Below are 18,739 nucleotides of genomic sequence, written 5' to 3' on the forward strand. Positions count from 1 at the left end.
TTTTTTTCGGCGTAATTTTGCAGAACTTTTTGTTTCCATATTATGATCTCTTGAAGTATTGAAAAGCCCCTCAGACCAATTTTTTATTTGGCTTTTTGCCACATGTCGTATACTGCGTGAATCTGGCATACACAATTTTTTTTTTTTTGTCAAAATGTCCAGAACTTTTTTCCCCTTTTCAAGAACTCTAGAACTGTTGGAAGGTTTCTTACATCATTCTTATTTTACTTTGGCCAGCCAATTAACAATAAATCAGAAATGACGTATGAAAGATGATAGTGCAGACACCGATTGGAATGAGTGGAACGTTTGTTTTCAGCGAAAACTAGTTTTCGTTTGACAGATTTTGCATGGACGAAAACACAAGTTTTAGGTCGAAAACCGGTTTAAGCAACGAAAACATGTTTCCGATGTCGGTCAGAACATGTTATTATGATATAATATTTTTAAAGAGGCTGACCACCTGTTTAAAGTTCAAATTAAATTTAATCAGTATGTAAAATGAAACATCACAAAATGATGGCAAGTCAATAAAAAGAAGATATTTCAGAAGGCTTTATTTCAAAAATATTTTTAATAGTGGCTGCCACCTGTTTAAAATTCTTATTAAATTTAATACGGTACAAACGAAATAGGTTGAAAAGAAAACTTTAGAAATAAAACAGGTTTAAAAGGGTGTTTAAAAATCGAATTAAAGCGAAGTTTTGCAAAATGGAATATCTTTCGTCTTTACAGAAAAGATAAATGAAATATCCAGTGAGATATTGCTATGAAACAATGAGTGTTGGTTTTGTATTCAGGCATATTTTTTTAAATAATAGTATAATAATGGTAAAAATAATTTAATAATCTCCAAACAAAATTTGACAAGGGATGACGGAAATTGGTTCCAAAATACATCGTAAAAATAATTTTTAAACATCTATAATTTGTATAGATCCGGCTACGAAATGTTAGTTATTTTTTATACTGAAGTTGCCATTGCTAATTCAATTGAAATTCTACGCATTGAACAAATGTGAAATTTTTTTAGAGCTCTGGCTGGATTTTAAAAAGTTTTAGAGTTCCTGGCTGGAAATTGCAATAGTTCCGGGGAATTTCGGGCAGAAATCGGTAAAACGATTTGGTGGGCCAACTTCACGCGGCCCCCTTTTTTCCAGGAAAAAGAGTTCTGATGCCACATCGTAGTGTACTATAAAGAGTTCTAGAGTTCTGAAAGGGTTTGGTAAATAGTTCTGCAAAAAAATCCAAAATTTTTTTATTTGAGAAATTTTACCTAATTCTGTCACTGTTTACTTCATTTGTTTTTCAGGGTTCTGTTGAGAGTTCTGAGTAGCCCCATGAGAGTTCTAACCAAAACACTTATAAAGTTTTGTTGTCCGACAAAAAGTAAAAAAGCTATAAGCAAACACAATGGGCGAATTTTTATTAACAAACAAATTTATTTTGCTTTTCAAAGTTCTGTTGAGAGTTCTGAGAAGAGAGTTCTAACTAAAACTCTTATATATTTTGTTTGTCCGACCAATAATAAAAAGTTATAAGCAAAAACAAGGGGGGGGGAAATTTTTATAATTTTATAAACAAAAAAAAGTTGTTCTGAGTAACCTTCCAATAGTTCTAGAGTTCTTGAAAAGGAAGAAAATTCTGGATATTTTGAGAAAAAAAAATTGCTTTGAAAATTGTGTATGCCACATTCACGCAGCATACGACATGTGGCAAAAAGGCAAATAAAAACTGTTCTGAGCAGCTTTTCAATAGTTCCAGACTTCCTGAAAAGGAAACAAAAAGTTCTGTAAAATTATGCCCAAAAAATTTTCTTTTAAAAAAGTCGAAAAAGTTGAATGTTTGAAAAAAAGTTAAAACTATTCTGAGTATCTTTCCAAAAGCTTAGAGTTCCTGAGAAGAAGCCGAAAAAAAAAAATAAAATTACATCTGTTCTGAGTAGTTTTTCAATAGTTCTAGAGTTCCCGAGAAGGAAATTTTGATAATTTTATTTCTTTATGGTCTTGCACATTTTCGTATACATATACAGCTATGGTCATAGATTTAGCACCAAAATTCAAATAGATAGATATTGTTTGGAACTTAAGTATGTTTATTTATTTCATTTAATAATTTTCATTTATAATATGTATATATAATTCAATCTATAATAGAAACTACATGAAGCTATTATGTACATATTTTTATAAACGAATTATGAATTGATCGAAATGAAGGTAATAATCACATTATTCTAACCAAATCTCTCACAAAGTTTTTTTGTCCGACCAATAGTAAAAAAGTTATAAGCAAAAACAAGGGGCAAGTTTTTATTTCCAAAAAAAAATTTCTTTTTTAAGAGTTTTGTTGAGAGTTCTGAGTAGCTCCATCAGAGTTCTAACCAAAACACTTATAAAATTTTGTTGTCCGAGTAGTTATTGTACACGCTGTTTAAGAATTGACTAGTTTTTAGAAGTTAACATATTTTTCTCTATTTTCATAACTTTTATTCGTGTTTCTTATACGTACGCAAAATTAATCTTTGAATTATTACTTACCGCCGACACGATGGTATTAGCTTCGCCAATTATGTCATGGTAAGACAATTTTCCTTCGCGATATAAATTTATTGCTTGATCAACAAAAATATTCGGTATCTTTTCATTCAATTCGGTCTTTCCAATCGAAACGCCATCAGTGGCTTTATAACTTTGAGGGGGATCAATGTCCGCAATTCTTGACTCTTTTCCAAAAGTTATACTTGATAACTTCCTATTTAAAAGCTATGCAAATAAATAAATATAGTAGTTCGTTTTATATGAGTACTTAGAAAATATTTGATAATGCAATTCACCTCCTCGATGAACGTATACAAGTATTCTTTTGTAGTTTTCGAAAATCGAGCATAAAAATTGTTTAGCTTTACATATGCCAATAAACATTCCTTCGGCACTGCTTCGAGAAGTCTGAAAAATATTTGTTCTTTTTTTAATTCACTACGTTTCTATGCAAATATATATACTAACACAACGAAGGCTTTTACTAATTTGTCTGAAACCTGATCGCCCTTGTACATTTTTTTCCCCATTGTGGTTTCTAAAGTAAATCAAATTAATTGCACAATGAATTTAGTTTATAACTCTTTTATTACTCCTTACCGACAGCTATGCTTAATGTTATCCTTTGTAATTTTTCACCAATAAGATGTGGTAGCATATTATCTGCCATTTCACCGAACTTTAGAATGGCACCATCTTTAGCTTTGTTGAATATTGGGAAAAAGGATGTCAGGAGCTTTTGGTGAAAACTTGGGTTCATAATTCGACGATTCCGATGCCATTGATCCACTAAAATTATGAAGGTATTAAATATACATATGTATGTAGGAGGGAAATAACGCATAGTAAAAATGAATATCTTTTATTTGATTATCGTTTAAAAATGTTCGTATTTAAAAATAATACTTTCATACCAAAATTTAGCATGCACTAAGGGGAAGAAATTGTAAAATCAAATATAAACGTATTTAAATCAAATGAAAACGTGTTCAAAAGTAGTATAGTTGCGTGTGAACTCCAAAACAATCGACTTGATCAGATTATTTTAACACATACCAAGCTTAACCTAAAAATGCCTTAAAAATACCATAAATGCCATCATTATTATATCGATGGCTGAGTGGAAGATCGGCCTATCTCGGCAGCTAGTTCGAAAACGCTCTATCTCAAAAAACTTTTCAAGAACGCCCTATTTCAGAATTTAATTGAAAAACACCCTATCTCAAAATTCGGTTCAAAAACGCCTTATCTCACTTCAAAATGTATTGAAAATATGCTGATATAGGGCGTTTTTGAATCGGCAGCTGAGATAGGGCGTTTTTGAAACGAATTCTGAAATAGGACGTTCTTGAAAAGTTTTATGAGATAGAGCGTTTTCGAACTGGCTGCCGAGATAGTCCGATCTTCCACTCAGCCATCGATATGAGGTTACGACACAAGTCGGAAATATGAGCCAATTGTTAATTGCTCCTGTACGAGCTTTCTAGTGAATACGTTGCGCGCATAGTCGGTGAGCGCACATGGTTCACGATGGGTGCGCGCTGTGACAAATGTTTCTATAAGTCAAAAGCAGAAAATATCTAAAATTTTTTTTTTACAAATATTTTCTTCAATAAATGCAATTTTTGAAAATATAAACGGAATGGAAAACACTCATTGAGAACATATTTTTAATGCAACTTGAATATTTACGTTTAAAATAACAAAAAAAAATTCTAAATTATAAAATATTTTTCTTTAAGCTGTACTGTCACTACGCTTACAAAAAAATTTCATAAACTTTCGTCAATTACTTCAAGAGAAAATTAGTTTTGAAAAAAAGATTGCTTAAAAATATATTTATTTATTTATTTAATGAGTTATAGTCTAGAAATTATATAACAATTTTCTTACAGACTATTTACAAATTAACAAAGAACAATATACTAATAACTAGTTAAATTAGTCCATTCAATACCAACTTAAACTTATCTTTCGGCAAAGAGAAATCAATGGCTATAGTATTAGGGAACATATTATACTCCTTCAGGACCCTAGCTATAGGAGAATTAGATGCGTAAATTGTTCTAACTGGATCTAACACAAAAGTGCCATGGTTCCGCAGGTTTCAATAGGGGATATTAAAACGAATAAGCTCGAGTAAATATGGCGAGTCAATCGCTCCATGTATAATGTCAAAAATAAATGTCAATGAGAGAATAGTTCTTCTACTGTTTAAAGACTTCAAGTTAATTAAGAGACATCTCGAATTATAAGAAGGAAACGGATCATGAAAATGCAGAGAGCGGAGTGCAATACGAACAAAAACTTTTTGAACACGCTCGAGCCGATTTATATGACAATCATAGTAAGGTCTCAATACGAAGAAGGCATATTCTAACTTGGAACGCACCGGAGACGTGAACAGCAACTTTAACGTGTAAGGATCTGTGAATTCTGTACTGAAACGGCGAATGAAGGCAAGCGTGGAATATGACTTAGCGATAACATAGTTAAAATGACTATGAAAATGAAATTTTGAGTCAAAAATCACCCCAAGATCGGATATTTCATTCACAGTGCTTAAAGTTGAATCACCAATATAATATTGAGTATGAATAGGAGGTCAGGATTTTGTAAATGATATATGGAAGCATTTTTGTGGATTTAGATGCAAGTGATTGTAACTACACCAAGCTAATACGTTATCAAGATCCGATTGCAGCTTGAGGGAATCAGATTCATTCGTGATTGTTGAAAATATTTTTAAATCATCAGCATAGAGCAGAAAATTAGAGTACCTAAAGCAATAACGTATGTCGTTAATAAAAATTACAAATAGCAGGGGGCCCAGAACGCTACCCTGCGGTACACCAGAAGACGCAATAAAATAACGCGAGTAAACATCATCCACAGCTACAACACAACTTCGTGAGGACAGGTAGGACTCCACCCAAGACAGAAAGCTAAGATTGAATGGTTGACTTTGTCAAAAGCTTTCGAAAAATCAGTATATACGGTATCAACCTGTGCTCGATTGTTAAAAGCCGACAAACAGACTTCAGAAAAAACCGCAAGATTAGTTACAGTTGGCCTGGCCGGCATGAAGCCATGCTGATTAATTGAGATCAAACTCTTGACAGCAAAGTACATCTTTTCCTTAACTATGATTTCGAATAACTTGGAGATTGTTGAAAGTTTACTAATCGGTCGGTAGTTGGCAATATTGTTTTTGTTACCATTTTTCAAAATAGGTGTAATAGAGGTAACTTTCCAGGCATCAATAAACTTACCAAATTCAAGTGACTTGTTGAATATTAATAAGATTGGGTAAGCAATCGCAGAACAATTCTGAAATAGATAAGAACAGAAACCATCTACATCAGATTGGAATGATGCTTTGAGTTTCAAAATGCCACCAATCACATCTTCTATTGTTAGAGATAACTCTCCAAAGTTTATGGGAGAATCAGTGTTACAAATAGAAAAATTACCTAGATCCAATTCGGGTTCAAAATTTGAGCTGAAAAAGTCAGCAAAAAGATTAGCAGCCTCTAAAGAAGACTGAGCATGGGTACTATTATAAAAAACTTGTGACGGAATACTTGAACACGTTTTCTTTGACTTGACATAGCTCCAAAAAGCTTTAGGGTTCAGTTTGATGTCACGTTCAAGTTCAGTTCTTTTTCTTTAGCGGGATATAACTCCTGCAGATTTCATTAATTTTATTTCTGAAAGAAATGAAACAATCTGCAACGTCGGCCCCTACAAAAACCCAGTCCCAGTCTACCCTACAAATTTCATTACTAACTGCATCAAAGCTACAGCTCCTAAAACTATAATTCGAAGAATAGGTATCTGATTTAAGATTTTTGAATTCGTAAAACTCCAGTTGGAGGACCAGAGGAACATGGTGTAAACCCGAACACGACAGAGGACCGAGGCATTCATCTAAGGAAAAGTTCAAATTTTCACTTAAATAAATACTAGGTCAAGAATTCTGGCAAGTTTATTTTTGAGGTTATTTATCTGACTGAGATTTAAGCTTAGTAGATTGTCAACAACATATGTTTCGGAGAAACTGCCAACGTTATTGGGAAATAAAGCCAAACTATCGTCCATAGTCGTCCAGCCAACATTACAAAGATTAAAGTCACCAAGAATACAAAAATTGCAACTAGACCGCTTAGATACTAAATCTACAATATTATCAATATGCGATTTGTACAAAGCGTCGGAGCTACTTGAAGGAATATATGATGCACAAAATATGAGTGTCGAAGTACCAGTCACGGACACAGATAGTTGATCCAAAAGCGATTCTCCATCATGCAACAAAAGAATCGACGAACGATATTTTCTATGAACAGCAATTAATAACTTTAAAAATTAAATTTTTTCAAACAAATTCCCAGAATCCCTTTCACATCTATAAACCTCTCTACCCACAAATTTTCACGCAAAACTTCGAACTTGACTGAAATCCGAGGTCCAGTTGAGAAATTTTCACCCATATGTATAATGGAAGTATTCAATTCAAATACGCCCATAATAAAATGAAGCATTTTGCGATTGGGATCAACTTGTCAAATAACGTTAAATTAAAGGCATCTACCTTGAGGTTAGGTGGACTCGACACTATTAAGCTAGCACTTCAGGGTACTATGTTTTATATATAGGGAAAACTAAAGTTAGGGGGTGGGGGCTCGAATTTTGATTATAATAATTTACTACATACTTATGTATAAATACAATACATGAAGGCATTTTTTGTTAAAGGCATCAGATCTGCACCGATTATTCGATTTGCAAAACTGAGGTTCCAAATTAAAGGACTTGGCCTCTAAATATGCAACAAGGTATGACATTTTTTAAAATTATAAAACCTGCACCGCTCGTTATATTAAAAAAAATTATTTGTAAAATGAAAGGGCAGGGCCTCTAGAAGTGCAAGAAAGTTTAACTTTTTAAATAGGGTTGCCACCCCACTTAAAAAAATGATATAATATGTCAAATAAACGGGCTTGGTCTATAGATCTACAAGGAAGAACGTCTTATTTTTTTAAAAGGTTGCCAGCTGCTAAAAATTATTATTTTTTTGTGCAGAGCACCAGATTTACACCGTTCTCTCAATTTTAAAATGAGGTGCCAAATGAAAGGTATTTACCTAGAGATGTGCTTTGGGTTTTATTTGTTTTTAAGGTTTGCCACCTAATTATAAATCTATTGCTTAAATATGATACTCAGTAAAATGTCGCAATATGGACATCAAGCGAAAGGGTCTTTATACTAAAATAATATGTTCGTGCTTTTAAGAGTTGAAAAATATATAGGTATGAAAGGTAAGTAACTTATTAACGACGTTCGATATTGGTATCAAACGACAGCTAGTTAAATGGCTTTTGTGTAAAAATATTCAAATTTTCGAGAGTTGTCATCTAGTTAACAACTCTTAACTACCTTTCGATTGATAGCGATATCGAAAGCCCTTAATACATCACTTACCGTAAGTGTGTTTAATAAGTAGGAACACTATTAAAAACACCAACATATTAATTTAATCTCAAACCCATATTGTGACATTTTACTATCATATTTTAAACAATGCATTTTTAATTAGGCGACGACCCTTTAAAAAACCAAAGAACGTCTATAAGTAAATCCCTTTCATTTGACACCTCATTTTGTAACTTGAGAGACGGTGTAAATCTGATGCTCTGCAGGAAAAATAGTGTAACAGGTGGCAACCCTTTTTAAAAAAATAAGAGGTTCTTCCTTGCAGATCTATAGACCAAGCCCGTTTATATGGCATATTATATAATTTTTTTTTAAATGCACGAACTATGTAAGGGTAATGACTTTTTAAACAGGTGGTAACCCAATTGAAAAAAATTAAATCTTCTTGCATATCTAGAGGCCCAGGCTCTCATTTGACACCTAATTTTTTTCCGAATACAACGAACGGTGCAGGTTTTATAATTTTAAAAAAGGGAGCAACCCTTTCCAAAAAAGTCATACCTTGCTGTGCAGTTAGAGGCCAAACCCTTTAATTTGGAACCTCAGTTTTGAAAATCGAATAATCGGTGCAGATCTTAAGCCGTTAACAAAAAATGCCTTCATGTATTTTATTTATACATAAGTATGTAGTAAATAAATATTTAGATTTGTTCGCGATAAATCTCTTTTGCATGCAAACATGCGAATTTAACACAGCGATGTCATAGGATCTGGAAAGTGTCCTCCGCTGCATTACCTTTTCTATAGTTCAGAACCAGTCCTATATTCGACATATGGGATCTAGTTCGCTTTGCACCCCATTTTCTATAGTTTCGAACCAGTTGTAAACGAAAAAAGTAACAACATGTTTTCTTTTTGGGTTACCATGGTAGAAAATTTCAATTATTTGCAGAGAAATGTATATTCAATCTGAAATCAAATTTGTTTGAATGAATGTAAATTAAATTGTACATTTGAAAACACGTTTACATACCTTTGGCTGTAGCTGAATTTGCAGAGCTGCTGACTGTTATTGGTTATATTCCAGAAGGTCCCAAAATGTTAAGATGCTAAACAAATATTAGTTTTGTATTGCCAAACTATGAAAAAGCATCTGCGAAGTACAGACTGAAAAGGTATTTGAACGAAAAACCCGCCAAGCAAAAATCAATTTAAAGTAAACAAGCCCCCCGCTGCATCCCTTTTTCAATAGTTTCGAAATAGTTCAAAATTCGCCAGATGAGATCTAGTTCGTTCTGCATCCCTTTTTCTATAGTTTTGAACCAGTTCTAAATTCATCATTTTAGATATAGATTTCTAAAATTGTTTTTTGAAAGTACCACATATCGCTGCTTTTGAACTGGTGGCTACTATCGGACTGGTTCGTTTTTGGCGATAAAGATCTAGTACGGAACTACAAATTTGGTTCACCAGTTCGTGGTTACCCTACAGGGTTTGGTTCATGCATCAACACCACAGCACGCGATTTGTACGGATAAATATGTATGTACTATGAATGTATGTGTGTGTTGTCACCGCTCTCAGAGCAGCGCTCTGCATGCTTGGGGTGCGTATCAGTGATGCCAACTTGCGGGGAACTGGTCTCGTTGCGGTGAATCGGGTAATTTCTGCCTTTTGCGGGGAATTTAGACTATTTAATTTTAGATCATTAAATAATTTATCTACCTAGAGTGTAGAGTACTTTTTGTAAAATTTTATTTTTAGTCACAATTTCAACTCTGCCAATATTACTTACATTCATTTATATATACATATCAAATAATGCAATTACACAAGGCAACAGTGATTTTGTTGTGGCTGTTGATAGAACACAATACTGTATATAAATCTTTTGAGCACACTTTCATTGTATTAATAATAATAGATTGGCGCTTACACATATGTTAGTGTTTCGCAGAGCTTCTCCTCTGATTTGTGGCGTGCGCCTTGATGTTGGCACACAAAGCGGAGGGATCTACAGTTTTTTTTTGTATTTTTATGAGAAGCAGAAATACACTCGGAGGTTTGCCATTGCCTGCCGAGGGACGACCGTTGTTAAGAAAAATCCTTTATTTTTTTTGCGATGTTGCTTTGATCAGGGCTTGAACCCAGGTGATGTGTAGTGGACACTTTCATTACACTTCTTAATTATACTTATAAGTAAGGAAAAGAAATAGAACTAATTTGTTATTTGGTTTCCCATGTAACATTGTTAGCATTGAATATACTATCCGTTTTGATACAACTCTAAAATCTTATATCCATAATGGTTTTCCATTACCGTTTGTGTATTTGTTAAGATTATTATTTTTTGTTAAAATCTCTGTATTAGTCTGTAAGACAATTTGTTTTCGTTGACTAATTCTTGGAAAGACTTTTTGTGCTGATTACGAATCCGTAAGTATAAAGTTTCCTTCAGGTCCAGATTTTGACAAAACTAGGTCAAACTGTCAAAAAATCGCGTTTTTTGCAATATTTGAAAAGGTCTAGCAAAAAAAACCAAAGGTGATAAAATCTTCCACTAGGCTTAAATTAAAGATATAAATAAATTAAGTAATAATAAAATTAAATTGACTTCTAAAAATGATAAGTAATAAGTTAAAAAATTTTATGATTTGTTGAATTTTTATCAGTTTTGCCCAAAGTTGTTTATTTTGACTTATATGGCGTATGTTTTAATTTAAATTTAAATATTGTAAGTACATTCGTAAATAAATTCAAGCAATTGAATTAAAAAATTTGACTTTTTTATGGAATCATGCCAGTGTGGGGAATTTCACCGAAAATCTGGGAATTTCGCGGTGGTCAACGGGGAGAGAGATAAAATGAGTTGGCATCCCTGGTACGTATGTACACGTACATCAAGAATGATATAATATTTCTCAATTTATTTTATTATTTTTAAATACGAACATTTTTAAACGATAATCAAATATAAAGTATTCATTTTTACTATGCATTATTTCCCTCAGTTTACCATCGGTTTTTGGGTTTTTTTTTCGTTGAAGGTGTTGCTTATTTTCTCCTTATAAAGAAAAATTATCGAAAATGCTTCGCATGAAAGAAAATTACTAATCAGCGTTGCCGTTTTGTGGGTGATTCCCCAAATTGGGAGAAATTATATTTTTTGTGGGTAATGTTTGGGGAATGCTATGTTGTGGGGAATTTTCGCTTTAAAAACTATGTATCTATGAAAAATTTGAGTTTCATAAACATTTTCAAATTAATTTTAATTTTTGATTCTTGTAGTGTCTTCTGTATTAAATGTTTGTTTTTTTCTATTTAAATAAAACTGGCAACAATACAAGTATAGTATTATTAGAAGCACTGTTTAATAATTACTTTAGCAATAGCAGGGCGCCTTAATACAAGGTGGTCTTGCATGAACAGCTGACAAATTTGCCGCGGTGGCTCTTAATGTTAAAAGGATGTGTTTGTATGAATTCGCCTTGTGCAGTTTGCAGAAATTATTTTATTTTGAATCACCGGTCCGTTCCAAGGTATATTGAATAGATAACATCAGCAGAGGGTTGCAATTTGTATTTTTTTCATTCGAAGTGGTCCATGAATAGTCAATTCTGGTTTCTTAGATTTTCCATCTTAATAAGTGCAATGAAAATAGAACTACAGATTAAATTTTAATGAAAATCACGGTGGCTTCGTGAAATGACTTTTTATGCCCTAACAAGCAATTTTTTGTTTTATCATGTGTATTTATTATTTTATTTAACACCTAATAAACAAAAGATGCAGAGAATTGTAATAACTAAAATATATTATATATTTTATAGGATAATGTATAGTTTTGTGAAGGAAGCCAAACGTAAAACTATTTATTTCGCTTGTGGGGAATTTGAAAATTTCAGTGGGGCTTGCGTGTAATTTAGATTTTTTTCTGGGTAATTAAATAAATTTAAAACTGCAACGTGACTGACACCACACAAATTGCCAAAAAGCAACGGTAAGTCCCAGTTACTTTAAACTTACACTTTATTATATTGACATTGAATGGACTGCAAAACTGAATATTTCTAAAAAATCGAATTTAAACTTCTAGATTTTTACGAAAGTTTGTTTATTTTTTTCAAATTTTGCAGAAAGATTCAAACTTGAATTTGTGTGTATTTTGTTAAATAAATGCTAAATTTTTATAAACAAATAATTAAAATTAACAAAATATTAAGAAAAATGGTAAAATCTTGTCAATATGTGAAAGTCGTAAAGTTATGATAAGTACTATCATTCATTTGTAGTATCTACATACCCATTGTTTTATTTTTCACGTTGGCGAAGAGATTTAAATTATTTCTTGTTCTATAAATAATATGTATGTATTGTGCAAGCCTAAAAAAGGGGTTATGATTGAAGATTAAAATAAAATAAAAAAAAACTTTTAAAAAAATTTGTGTTCAAATTTCTCGTTTGAAGTAGTATATTTTAACCGAAATTACACTAGGGATCCAGGCCGATCGCCTTATCTTCCCCCCGTGTATCCGTCACTGGCGGTGACAATTGTTTAAACAAATACATACATACATAGTACATGTTTATCTGTCACGTGCAGTGGTGTTGATTCAAACACAAAATTCGAAACACATTTATGGCTGAAATACAATGGCGTCGAACGGCGAACTCACCACAAAGAAATTTGCACTGTCAAAACTAGAACACCCGCAAGCATATGAAATTGAACACAGCCAAAGCGAAATGCGAAGTTCGCTAGGCGGCGTTTCGTGGCGATAGATTTAAAGCGCAAACAGTCAACGACGTAACGTAGACGTAGGTTGACGCAGACACGATCTACCTTATGGTACTCGCGTGTTAACGAAAACTCACCACCGAATGGCGGTGACGTTGCCGGTGCTTCTCTCTCTCTATCAACAGTAAATTGTATATGCTGCTACGTACGTCAACCTACGTTTACGCTACGTCGTTGACTAACTGCGCTTTTTTTTCTATCGCCCCGCTGTGCGATGGAGGATGCACATTAGGTGGCGATATTTCTTTTTTGCTTTCAAAGTTTTAGAAGAAAGTAACATATAACGCACTATTTTTGTTGGTTTAACAATGCAGTTATCGATTGATTAAATCTGGCTTAAAATAAAATAATTTAAATAATTTCTCTTTGTTTTATAGTCTTATTTGTTATCATTTCTTCACTCTCAAATACGGTTTTGCTTTTTTTTTTTTAAATATAGTCACCCAAATCATAAATGCGACGAAATGGTATCAGCGGTTTTCCCTACCGCTCTAATTCTGTTTTCCCCACGTCTCCTTCTACTAAATGTGTCTTACCATCTGTCAAATTTCTCTTTTACCTTTGTCCCGTTTTCTCATGTGGGCAACTTCCTGTCTTAACATATCACTTTCAAAATGGCATCAAGCCAATCAGATTGATTTGAGTTGTCAAACAACGCCAGCATTGCGTTTCAAGCATTACATGTCTGGCTGTAGCTGAGCGCGCAAAGACAATTGCCACGATTTGTTGGTTTCTAGACGGCCAGAGTTCAAATTCAATTGCAGGAAGCATGCAGATTAAATATTATTATTATTTTTTTTGTTGTTATCCTGATTATGAAAAAGCATCCGTGAAGTGCAAAACGCCATAAGTGAAGTGCAAAATGCTTCATTTTAATATGGGCTTCTTTGAATTGAATATGTCCATTATAAACCGCCTTTGGAACTCACTACCTATCAGAATAAGGTCAATCAACAATGCACTGCGTTTCAAAAATGAGTTAACCAGTTTTTACCATAGTTAATTATAATTATATATGTATTTATTGTATGTTTGTTCCTCTTGTACGTTCGTTATACTATACTATACTGTACTTTACTTTACTTGTACTTCCTTCGATCTCTCTGAGTGGCCGCTTCACACGAGTGGTACATTTGTACAGATTTGTATGGTTCTTATTGCCACAAACAAAACTAGGATCAAAACTTTGTTTCTAGTAGATATACATACCTTAGTTTGACAAAATTTTGTGCAAATGCGTATTCGTGTCACATGGCTTTGTGAATTCTATCAAAAAATATGAATGCTTAAAAGATTCGATTTCTATATATTTAATAGTTATTAATGTTTTTATGTTTCTTAACAAATATTTTTAATCTTTGTTTTTCTTTTTTAATATGCAACTTCTATTGCTTAGTAATTATGAATTGCGACTAGCACTATAATATAATTTTGCACAATTGTTGTGCTAGGATGAAGTGTCCAAATAAACAAACAAACCATAAACAAACAAACCACTTTTAAACCTGTTTTCATTTGATTTAAATACGTGCCTATTTGATTTAACTTTTTTTGTCCTCTGTGTGCATACATTATCTTAATTTGTATGCGTTGAAATATTTAATTTACTGATATTTTGCTACTTTTCAACATACTTCATATGTATACCAATTCCATTAAATACAGAGAAATAGTTACTTATCATGAAATAGTTTGGGGTTTTTAAATTTTTTGACCATGGGCACAAAATAATGATTTTTTTTTTTATTTCAATTAAAAAAATTAAAATACTCTGAGCATCACACGTATGTTGTATGCATATTATGTACTTTTCTTTCTGGCTTTTTAAATTTTAAAGATTTATATATTTTTTTTAATAAAAATATTACTTAAAATTCGAGTTTTATTACTTCGCTCAAAAGATATTAGTGGTATTCATCTAAACAGATAAATTATCAAGCAGATATTCTTATAAATTTGAGCACTCTTTTACATGAACGCCCCATTTCATTTACACTTGGGATAGAGTTGCGAAAGAGTTGAATTGGCTTTAGATTATTAAGATTATTTGGTGAAATCGGAGGAAAATTTACCAGAAATGTGTAAACGAGTTTCCATACAAATTTTGGTAGTTATTGTACAAAGGTTACACAAATATACATATACTGACGATCAAAAGTGAGTGCAATTTTTTTTTTCTTAAATATTTGCAACGTTTTTCAAGTTAAAATTTATGCTTTCATCAAAACCATATAAGTCCAACTTTTAAACCTTATACAGAACTTAGAAAAATGCAACAAATTTTCGTCTAAAATTTGATCTTTTGAATAAGAATCTTTGGTAAAATTTTGAGTACGCAGATAGATCAGTTTTTTAAACCTAGTAAAACGAGTGCAAGTTTTAAACGGCTAAATAATCACGTTGATTTTTAATGATGCTGACGGCTTTTTGCACTTTTTACCATACAAAACGGCTTTTCTTGTAGAATAAAATGCGCAATACCGTTTGCTAACGAAAATGAACGCTATATTTTATATGCATAAACCCGCAAAAACCGTTGAAAAAAACAATTCATTAAAAATCAACGCGTTTCTTTAGTCGCTTAAAATACGCACTCCTTTTACTAGAATTAAAAAAACCCGATCTATGTACTACAATTTTTTCTAAAAATTCTGATTAAAAGTTCAAAATTTAGACGAAAATTTTTTGAATTTATTTAAGTAGTGTATGAAGTTTGAAAGTTTGACCTATGTGATTTTAATTAAAGCATCAACCATATCTTTATAAAAAATAATAAAAAATGTTAGCTTGAAAAACAATGCTAATATTAAATAAAAAACATCATGCACTCACTTTTGATTGCCAGTGTAAGTATATACGGTTCAAAATGCATGTATAAGGTTTGAGGAATACCCTTAGTATTATTTAGTTCATAATAAAAATGTAATGTTACTAAAGTACAACCGTTCTCTCAATTCTTCGGCCATAGTTTTTTCTAAGTTTGCTAGCATTTTAAAATCATATATAAATTAAAATAAAACAAGTAATTTTTAACCTAAAAGCAAAACCGACTAAAAAAAATGTTGCGCCGAGTTGATAACCTTTCTCCTTTATGTGAAGACGGTTAAAAATTAATGGTGTTATCGTTTCTAACATGTCGCATTTTGATTGCCCCTTTCTCTTTTCGTGTTCGATTCTAAAATGAGAGCAAACAGTAAGAAAATTTTGTGTTCGTTTCTTAAAATGCCACACTCTTGTGAGGCAAAAAATGCACATTTTCTGCCCTTTTAAGCTTGGTCAGGGGAGATTGTTGCCCTAAAAATCAAATGGTTGCTAAAAACGAAAATATTATGAAATTTGTACGTTCGACAAGGACAAGAAGGCAAAAACATGCCCTTTTACAGGGTTGAGTGTAACATGAAACATATTTTGCAGCTTGAAAACATTTTTTGGTAGAAACGAAATTGTTCAAAATTGTTGTTTCAGATCGGAAATGATAAGTGTGCGTGGGCTTGAGTAGGTTTTACAGGCATATTGTTTGTAAACGTCTAAAATGCTAAGGGTGTCTTTCAGTGGTTATACCTTACTATATTTATACCCGAGCGCACTTGTGCACAAGGGTATATTAATTTTGTTCACATAACGGTTGTTTGTAACAGCCAAAACGAATCGAGATAGATATAGACAAATGTATACATAAATGATCAGAATGAAAAGAGAAATCGATTAAGCCATGTCTGTCTGTCCGTCCGTCTGTCCGTCCGTCCGTGTACACGATAACTCGAGCAAAAATTAAGATATCTCATTGATACGCGCACCTCATCAGCTCTTCGCCTATGTACTTGAATAGCTCGGCTGACAGGCCGACATCTCCAGCAGCTTTGTTGTTTTTCAGCAGCGTAATCGCTATTCGTACCACGTCATAGTCAGGTGTATGTCGCCTAATTCTCTGATAAAATTATCGGGAATTTTCCCTGTCGGTCAGCATTTCAAGCTCTTGGCACTCACTTATTTCGGCCTGGCTCTTCTTAATGCGGCAAATACGTCTGGCTTCCATCTTCAGTCTCCATATGGCTTGCGTTGCGTGATTTCCAACAATTTAATATTAGTGAGAACAAAGCAATAATAAACGTAATAAAAGTGAAAGTACGGTTGCATTCGAAAACGTCAAAATAAAAATCATCAGTATCTTTTATTTATAAACCACACTTGAAAAAAAAGGTCTAACTTGCGTAACCTAGTTAAAAATTAGCATCTAACCGTCGCAATATGGGAAATTTGAGCCTATTTTGTGGCCAAAAATCAATTTCTTGACTTGCTTGAAATAAATTTTGTTTATCTTATCTTACAGAGAATACTTTAGAGTAAAAAACTGTATACTCTGTTTTTCGATAAATTGACTTACCGTTGATTTGGTAACCCTCAAACAGATAGTTTAGAAATTTTCTGTAAACGAAAAATGTGTAGCTTGATTTTGTGCCACTTTCAAATGCATGTATCTCGTAATCTATTTATTGCTTTTCAAAAGTGAAATGTGAAAAGAAAGAGTGACGGTTAGCAGAATATTTACCAATTAAAACTTGTATTATAGTTTAAAGGTTGTGCCAAAGAAACGTCCGCATTTAAGTGACTTTAAAGTGTAATTGTACAATTAAAAAAAAAAGTTTATTTAGTGTTTTAAAAAAATGTTTAAAAACGCTAAAAAGAACTCGTCATAAATCGGTAGAATAGCCTCTGATCTCTTATTTCCCCATAATCTAATACTGCGATTTTGTGCGATATTAAAGAAATTATAATTTTTCTTAGGTAACTAGTTGGCACAAAATCATGATTTTTATGAAATAATTCACGGTGTTATAATTTAAAAGTTGGAAAAAAACCTGTCAGATAACAAAGAGAAAGTTTTAGACTTGAGGTCAGTGGAGGATTCGAGTCGATATTTAAAATAGAACGTACGAGGCATCTGTTTATTGGGTTGGGGTCCACTGGACCCCGTGTGACCATTACGCTATTCTTTGGAGGAGTGATAATTACGGGTTAATTTTTGCGCGGCAAGGCCAATATTTCTAGTCCAACTACTGGGCCAAGTTTTAAACTGATATCTCAACTTTTAGAATTTTGGCGTCATTGCGCAGATTTGCCATTACAATCTTCTATGGTTTAGAAAGAGACTGATGCTTTGTATTTTGACGTTTTCGAATGCAACCTACATAACATCGACGTCAGAGTCACCGTCAACGATTCTATGCGTCGAGTTACACACTATCCGTTTGAAATTGCGTACGTAAAATCATTAGCTCGGTGCACGTTTTTTATAAGGTTTTTCACCATAATTTTTTGCATTTTTTTCCATAAATCTAAAATTTTTTACAACTGGAAAACTGTATTTCAAGGATTTAAACGACACATAGAATAGTAGTCAATTGACGCAAACACATAAGCAAAGTTGACAGTTGAGCTAATTTGTGCGTCACCGTCTCCGTCAGCTTTGTACATGTAACTTGCTTCATACCGTTACGCTAGCATAGGTTCAGTACTTAGTTGTTCCTTCAGAGCTTGGAAAGCCTCTAGTAGAAGTCTCGACTAAATTATGTTGGTAACGAGCTTACTTTACTCTAGGTTCCGGGCGACTCGGGAGTGCCTGGAAATGAGACATCTGACCCTTTGGTCACAGTTGGCTTAGACCAGGTATTCCTCGATCCGCAACGAGTTATAGCGCTCCATCAGAAACTGGGTGGATACTTCGCTCAGCAATGACTGGGAGCCATCGAATGGATGCAGGTGGGCAAAACTCATGTTGCTTTCAATCTCATAAGGTCTATCTAGTTTTTTCCTCTCACTGAGAAGATGGCACTACTGACTGGTAACTTTACGTGGCACAAACACCTGACTGTGATAGGCGTAAATGACAACTCCATTTGCCCATCCTCCTTTGAGGAGGATGAGACGAACACTTCTTGAGCTTCTTGCTTGCTTGTTTTTTTTA

The 18,739-nt window shown here is 33.0% G+C and overlaps 1 protein-coding gene across 1 annotated transcript in view; it reads right to left on the bottom strand.

Annotated features, from left to right (window-relative positions):
* Positions 1-18,739, bottom strand: part of LOC118733563 (probable cytochrome P450 313a4) — a 193,436-nt gene that overhangs the window by 8,807 nt on the left and 165,890 nt on the right. The window contains exons 2-6 of the mRNA XM_036463007.1: positions 3,455-3,470; positions 3,141-3,329; positions 3,009-3,078; positions 2,837-2,948; positions 2,541-2,765 (exon numbers count right to left, since the gene is read on the bottom strand). Coding sequence (XP_036318900.1) covers positions 2,541-2,765; positions 2,837-2,948; positions 3,009-3,078; positions 3,141-3,329; positions 3,455-3,470 — 612 coding nt within the window. The remainder of the gene's footprint in view (positions 1-2,540; positions 2,766-2,836; positions 2,949-3,008; positions 3,079-3,140; positions 3,330-3,454; positions 3,471-18,739) is intronic.

This window comes from Rhagoletis pomonella, unplaced genomic scaffold (genome assembly GCF_013731165.1).
Source record: "Rhagoletis pomonella isolate Grant_MI unplaced genomic scaffold, Rhpom_1.0 Rhpom_scaffold_00001, whole genome shotgun sequence".
In the NCBI taxonomy this organism is placed as follows: Eukaryota; Metazoa; Arthropoda; class Insecta; order Diptera; family Tephritidae; genus Rhagoletis; species Rhagoletis pomonella.